This window comes from Doryrhamphus excisus, linkage group LG4, assembly GCF_037039965.1.
Source record: "Doryrhamphus excisus strain RoL-2023G ecotype Guam linkage group LG4, RoL_Dexc_Guam_v1.1, whole genome shotgun sequence".
In the NCBI taxonomy this organism is placed as follows: Eukaryota; Metazoa; Chordata; class Actinopteri; order Syngnathiformes; family Syngnathidae; genus Doryrhamphus; species Doryrhamphus excisus.
The window spans coordinates 8205212-8211827 of record NC_136360.1 but is presented as its reverse complement, the minus strand read 5'-3'; the positions used below and the strand labels follow the sequence as shown (position 1 = coordinate 8211827).

Here is a 6616-nt window from a genome sequence, read left to right as displayed (position 1 = left end):
AGACTGTTTGACCCACATCTGAAATGGAAAGAAACTAATGCATTGAAGCTGATTAATACATCAGAGTATATGTATGCAACTATGCACCCTTGAGGGTATACGTATTGTAAGTGATATAGGATGCGAGGCAATGCCATCGAGTCTTCATGATCTCCCCTTCAGTCTTCTCACAGAACAAGTCCAAATATTAGAATTAAAATTGTTTGTCTTTAGCACACTTGTTCCTTGTTTGGTCTTTAAGTGAGATTCAGTGGAACAACCCTAGTGCCATGAAGTATTGCCTGGGTTACTTGAGTCAGTTGGTAAAAATGTAATTAATACAAACAATAATATAAACAGCATTAGTGTGGCTGTTGTCTTGACAAGTAAGGCACACGACAATGCAGCTCAGGTTGCTGGTTTATTATGCAATGTGACACATTTGTCTTTGCAAAATGACAAGAACACACTCTCAGTCTGTTGAGACATGAAGTCAGCTGCGACGGTTAGTGACAAAAGGGCATGTGTTTCTTTATGGCCACACAGAGGCGGCGTTTCAGCTTTCTGTCTGCATGTCTGCGTGAAGAAAACGATGGGAATGACGTCCTGTCGGCCTCAGGGTCCTTGCTCAGACTGTTGCTGGCCTCAGGTGGGTTGTCTTTGACGTCCTCAGAGGCATCTCTTGGACTTGCCTCAACTGTGTTGGAACGCCTCAGCCCGGCTTGGCAGAGCAGCTCCTCCTCATTGACCATCTGGGGGCTCTGGCTCAAGGTGATGAATCCATAAGGGGTGGTCACCTTGGTTAAATGTGGCAGGGAGAGCGCCGCCCTGCTGCTAGGGTCCAGGCAGTGCTGGGACTCGGCACCCAACCAATGGTAAGATAACTCCCTCTGGAGGCAGCTCTTCCTCCTTTGGGTCAACGGAACTGAGACGCTGCGTTCAGCTTTACGGTCCGACACCTCCAACCCTGACCTTAAAGAAGAAGAGGATGTAGAAGACTCGCTCCCTGATTCTTCCGATGGTTCCTGGGTCTCCACATCGCTTTCTTGCGATCTGAATCTGTTCTGCACCAGCAGACTGGGAATGGTGAACTGAGGGATGCTGTCAGGGGTGAGGATGTTTGGGAAGCTGCTCTCTCGACTTGATCCCAGAGAACACCCGAAGGATTTGCTTGTAGCCCACAAAAGTGCACGGGCACCTGCACTGCTGTGCCTGCGACCTGAGGTGTAACCATCCGACTGGCCGCCACTGTTTGCATTGCTGATGGCTCCGATGCTGAATGTCCTTGTGACTGCGTTCTTCTCCATCTCTTGCCATCTGTCTTCAGAAATAGCGGCGACTACGAGTTTAAATAGTTTGTCACTTACCACATGTAAACACGTCCATATGACGAAAGCCAGAGGCGGAAATGGTCACCTATTAGGGGAGTCTGTCAACAATGGACGTATAATGACAGACCGCTTCATATGCTAATAAGGCTGTTGGAGTGCTGCATGAATGAAGCTACTACTTTGGGATCTAAGCATGAATACACTAGCCAATCACCATTTCCAATGTTCTTTAGTCATCCTGCAAAAATACCCATTTTTTTTCACAATAAGACATCTTAGCATATGACGCAAACATAACAACGTAGATGACATGATGCATGACTCCTCCATTATTCATACCGTATATCCCTATTTGTCTGCAGGTTTTGCTCATTATGTGTCCAGGGTCTTCTGTTTTTTTCTTGCTGGGTTAAGCATAGCAGCAAGTAGCATAAAAAATACGACTAAAATAGGTGCGAGGGAGGACATTATTCACAAGAATAGTACAATGAAAAAATATATGACTGGACAGACAGACTTGGGTAATAATAGGTGCAATGATTATTGTCCCGCAAATTATCATATAAATCATTGTAAACATTTGTATTGTAAAAGACCAAATTAACCACTAATTTTATGATATATCATAATAATTCATATATATATAAAATATATATATATACACATATGTAAGGGGTGCACCAATCAATCAATCAATCACGCTATCGATATCGGCTGATACTTGCTTTATAATACAAATGACGGCTGATCAGAATAAGCATGTCTGCTGTGTATGGGACTTCCTGTCTTTGTGCGAGTTCACCCTGCAAAACGTCATAACTCTAGCATGTCACAAAAAGGTCTTTAGATTGGTGTGGCGTTTGGGGGGGGTGAGCACTGGAGGGGGAACCCGCTGTACTTGCAAGTGTGGGCATGAGTGCCACCTCAGTATGGATTTGGGAGCATGTAGACACTATATAGCAGTTTTAGTGCAGGAGGAACCTCTGTTGTGTGCAATTTTTTGTTGAGTTTTTACAATTACTACTTCCTTTTGTACCATTGTACCATTCTGGGCCTTCCTGAGTTTAGCAAGCAACATATGATGATTCCAAAAATGATTCTGTAACAATAACATCAAAGTACACATCTGGGGCAGATTTTTTCCTTTTTCATTCATTCATCCATCCATCCATCTTCTACCGCTTATCTGAGGTCGAGTCGCGGGGGCAGCAGCCCATTCAGGGAGGCATCAGATTTCCCTTTCCCCGGTCACTTTGTCCATGTCCTCCTGGTGGATCCCGAGGCATTCCCAGTTGGGAAACATAGTCCCTCCAACGTGTCCCCTGCGATTGGCTGGCGGCCAGGCCAGGGTTACCCCTCCTCTCGCCCAAAGAGAGCTAGCATAGGCTCCAGCATACCCGGCACCCTTGTGAGGGTAAGCTGTATGGAAAATTGATGGATGGATTTCAAGTGTTGTGAATTAGCACATGTGGTAAAACATTCAAACAATGCATCCGGTTTGTTCAGTGTAATGGTGATGTCCATATGCAATAATAACAAATATGACAACAAATATGACAAGATTAAAAACCATTCAAATTGAAATAAATGTTAAAACATGTTCTAATATCAAAAATTCATGTGTTTTACACTAGCAAGAATACGCAACCATTAACATAAAACATTTTATTATTATTATTATTTTATTATTTTATTTTATTATTATTTTAATTACCAAATTTTTCTGCACTTCTTTCTGTCTGCATTTCTGCTCATTCAGAGTGCAGTGTATTGTTTAATCTGTCTGGGTTCAGCAACGGTAGCAGCAAGAAGGATATAATTGTTTTGAAAAAGCATATTACTATGTGGATTATGTGTTCATATAGTTCACAAAGTGTTATATCTAGCTACACGACTGTACAGTTTGTATTTCTTGACAATCTTTACTTCCTGGTATGACACAGACGTCGATGTGTCACGTGCAAGTCTGGCGCTGGCTGCTTAATTGTTACCGTGTTCTGATTGGTCGGAGCTGATTGCTACCGGTGTGCGCGCTGTGATTGGCTGCTGGTTGAGGGCTTCTGAGTACATTTCAGCTGTTGGGTAACCCACGACTGGAGAAGCGTGTCCTTCTCAGCGTCTGTGCCATCATTTGAGCAGGCCGGCCCGGTCCAGCGCACCCTTGACACGCCAACACAATGACGAGTGAGCGCCACAGTGAGGCAGTGGAACATAGCGAGAGCGCCGAGGTACCACCAGCTTTCTTGTTAAGTAGCTAGTCTTATTCTAACTTCTGGTTTTCCTTCTTTAAACAGGGTGCAGTGGAGGTGAGGCGAGATGGAGTGATTCGCTCCGTGCTGCGGGGCCTCTTCTGGCCGTTTGGCATCGTGGTACGCTCCGTCTATTTATATTTAATTATGCTGTTAAGTTCGCTTCATGGCCAAGTCAACACAACATCCAACACAATAAGCATTTTAGAACCTGTATTTTTTTGGTCTACATGTCAGATATGTGTGTTTACTTTCTGTGAATCCACGTGTTTTCCTTGTGGGGAGAAAAGTGACACTTTAGTCTCACTTTTATGATGTCACTTTATGCGACGGTTTCACCTTCCTGATATAATCGTCAAGTGGTACATTCACTATACGTGATTCTTTGTCATTGACTGAAGTATGGATATGATTTTTGTTTGGTATTAGCTGGTATTTTATTTAACATTTTTGTTAAATTGTCTCATTTTGTCACATTTTAGCCACATTAAGCACACACCCATCAACAGAAGTTGGCAAGTTTCTGAAGTGGGAACTTCGCCTCATGTTTGATGGACTAAATTTACATCTTAACCATCAATAGATGTAGCTGAAGATGTGCTGACTTTTTAAAAGAATATATTTGTTATTAATAAGTGAATTTCTCCCATCCGCCTCATAGGTCCGTGCGTACCATGGTTTTTGGTGGGTTATGGGTTACAGGCAGCCCAAGCAAAAGACTGTCCAAATCACCAGTCCTGCACGCCAGAGCCTAACGGGCCACAAGCGCCTGTACCCGGTCACCCGCTTGCTGTTAAACATCCTTCCCCGCTGGCTGCAAGGCGCCCTGGGATACCCCCTCTCTACAGGCATCGGCCGCTCCCTCTCCCCAGGTAAGTAGTGCTGACCTGCATTTAATCTAGACCGGGGTCTGTAACTATCTGCTGGGGACACTGGAGGTAGAATCTGGGCCACTTTAATTGGCCCACAAAAAGTCTTTAAAGCCTTGATTCCCAAATTGGGTTACATATACCCCGTAGGGGTACGTAAATTGTAATTGGGGGTTTGTGAATAATAATAATTAAAACAATTATCGGCCTAACACAATTATGAGAGTACCTAACACCTCACAGTTCAAGGAGACGGCAAATGAAGTTCATTGCTCTGTGAACAAATAACTACATTTGCAGTAGTGAAAACCTGCCCCTGTGTGGGTATCCCTCCCCACGCTGATGGCATTTATTCACATTTATACTGATGTACATACAAATTATTAATAAAAAGGTGTGTTGAGTGAGTAGCTGCATGGCTTAAGGTCAAACACTGTAAAGTTTGCCAACTACGTCTTTTAAAGTAGTTAGGCACATAGGTTCTTTGGTTTGGGCTGCACAATATCAGAAAACAGGAAAAATGTTGCTGTTTTCCGATGTCAGTGTGAATATTAGGATGGGATATTGACATTAGAATTGAACACTCAATTGTTGCATTGTGCAACATTAAGGAGCTAAAGCTAAAATGTTTTTCTGGTATTTATGATTGTGTGTGTGTATATACACACACCCTCAGTTTTGAGGTGACTGCATGCTTTGAAGTTGGAAGGCAGGAGGCACAATGAAAAGTTATGGTGGCTATACTTTAATTATAAATGCGAGCATATCTATCATAGGGTTAAATATCACAATATGTACATTTTGTCACAGTACTATATAAAACACATGGTTTCACACTAAGGCTAAACTTTGAGATCCCTGGTCTAGACCAAAAGGAGAAATGGGGTAAATTTAGGTTGTCCTAATAATGAAGTCTTTCCCCTCATCAGAAGTAAGAGTCTCTCCCACTAAACCATGTGGAAAGGGCAGCAAGAGGAAGCAGGATGAGTTGGATGATGACGATGATGACGAGGAGGAAGAGGAGCATCAAACCTGGGTGGAGGTGCTCAATCAGGAGCTCGCTGATGAAGGTCCTGAGGAGGATCCTGATTATGAGGTTAGTTTTTGCATGCTACTTCTTTGCCTTCTCCTGTCTGGTTGTAGAACTTGAATATTTGCGTGTTACTGTCGTTCCTTTTAGTAAGGAGGTTAAGGTTTACTGCAAGGCTTGTTGAGCATGTCTGGGCGCCGGCGAAAGTGCACTTTTCATGCCCGTATTATTTTCCAGCCCAGTTCTGTAGAGACGGACAGTGAAGAGTACCGCTCTCACAACAACACAGAGAGTGACATAGAGATTCATGGGAAAGTGATGGTCGTTATTGAAGATGTCAACACAGTAAGATTTACTTGGATGTACTTGTTCTTAATTCAGGATTTTTTTTTTCAACTGCCAAGACTAATGCAGTTTTACATTTACAGGATGCTGAGCTGCCCACACCTTAACCCCCTCCCCCGTCCTGATTGTTTAGTCATGTCTTTTGTATATTGATGTCATTTTTCTAATTTGCAATAAAAGTTGTTGAATTTAAAAATGCTCTTTGCAGTACGGATGAGAAGTGTCATTATAAATTGGAAAAAACCTTCAGGTAGCTAAATCACAGAACTGGATACCGTACAAATGTGCTTTGGCAAACTCTGACTGATTTAAGTAGCAATGGCTCATTCTTGACCAATTTTATTGTGTTCACCAGCTATCCCAATGTTTACTCTGCTGCCACTAGATGGCAGTGATGGTTTAGATTTCACCAATAAAAGCTGCTAGTTCAACTTTTGGCTTTTTTTTTTTTTTTTTTCCCACGTTGTGGCAATTGGTGCAGCATTGTTCAAGAGTAAAAGGGTAAACAGTCGTGGCTCTGCAGTGCATGTTTACTATACTTGAGCTGTTGCTGCAAGTGTTTTAATGTTGCTAAGTTGATCTATATGGTCAGAATCTGCCCTTTACCTGCACCTCTTTCGCAAGCCACATGTGGAGTGACTGAGGGGTGTTTTATGGCGTGTAGGTTGCATCCAAGAACCTCTTGACCGTGACAGAGGCACATCTAGCGGCAACAATGAACGAGTGACTTTCACTTGTTAATCAGTCATAGAACACATTGAGCTTCCTTTCCTGATACTTTTCCTGTTATGTACACACTATCTACGCTGGAGA

General features: G+C 42.9%; 1 protein-coding gene across 1 annotated transcript; it reads left to right on the top strand.

The window, feature by feature from the left end:
- The first annotated feature begins 3398 nt into the window (after window positions 1–3398).
- On the top strand, window positions 3399–6005 carry org (oogenesis-related gene). Its single transcript, XM_058073381.2, has 6 exons — window positions 3399–3538; window positions 3605–3679; window positions 4221–4431; window positions 5358–5524; window positions 5696–5803; window positions 5887–6005. Exons 1-6 carry the CDS (start codon window positions 3488–3490, stop codon window positions 5908–5910), a joined length of 636 nt encoding a protein of 211 aa, XP_057929364.2. The 5' UTR covers window positions 3399–3487; the 3' UTR covers window positions 5911–6005.
- Window positions 6006–6616: the final 611 nt, after the last annotated feature.

Bases quoted from the DNA above. Each gene is read 5' to 3' on its own strand.
- org (XM_058073381.2), top strand. From the start codon at position 3,488: ATGACGAGTGAGCGCCACAGTGAGGCAGTGGAACATAGCGAGAGCGCC. The intron at 4,432-5,357 runs GTAAGTAGTGCT...TCCCCTCATCAG, and splicing joins CGGCCGCTCCCTCTCCCCAG to AAGTAAGAGTCTCTCCCACT. The intron at 5,525-5,695 runs GTTAGTTTTTGC...ATTATTTTCCAG, and splicing joins AGGAGGATCCTGATTATGAG to CCCAGTTCTGTAGAGACGGA.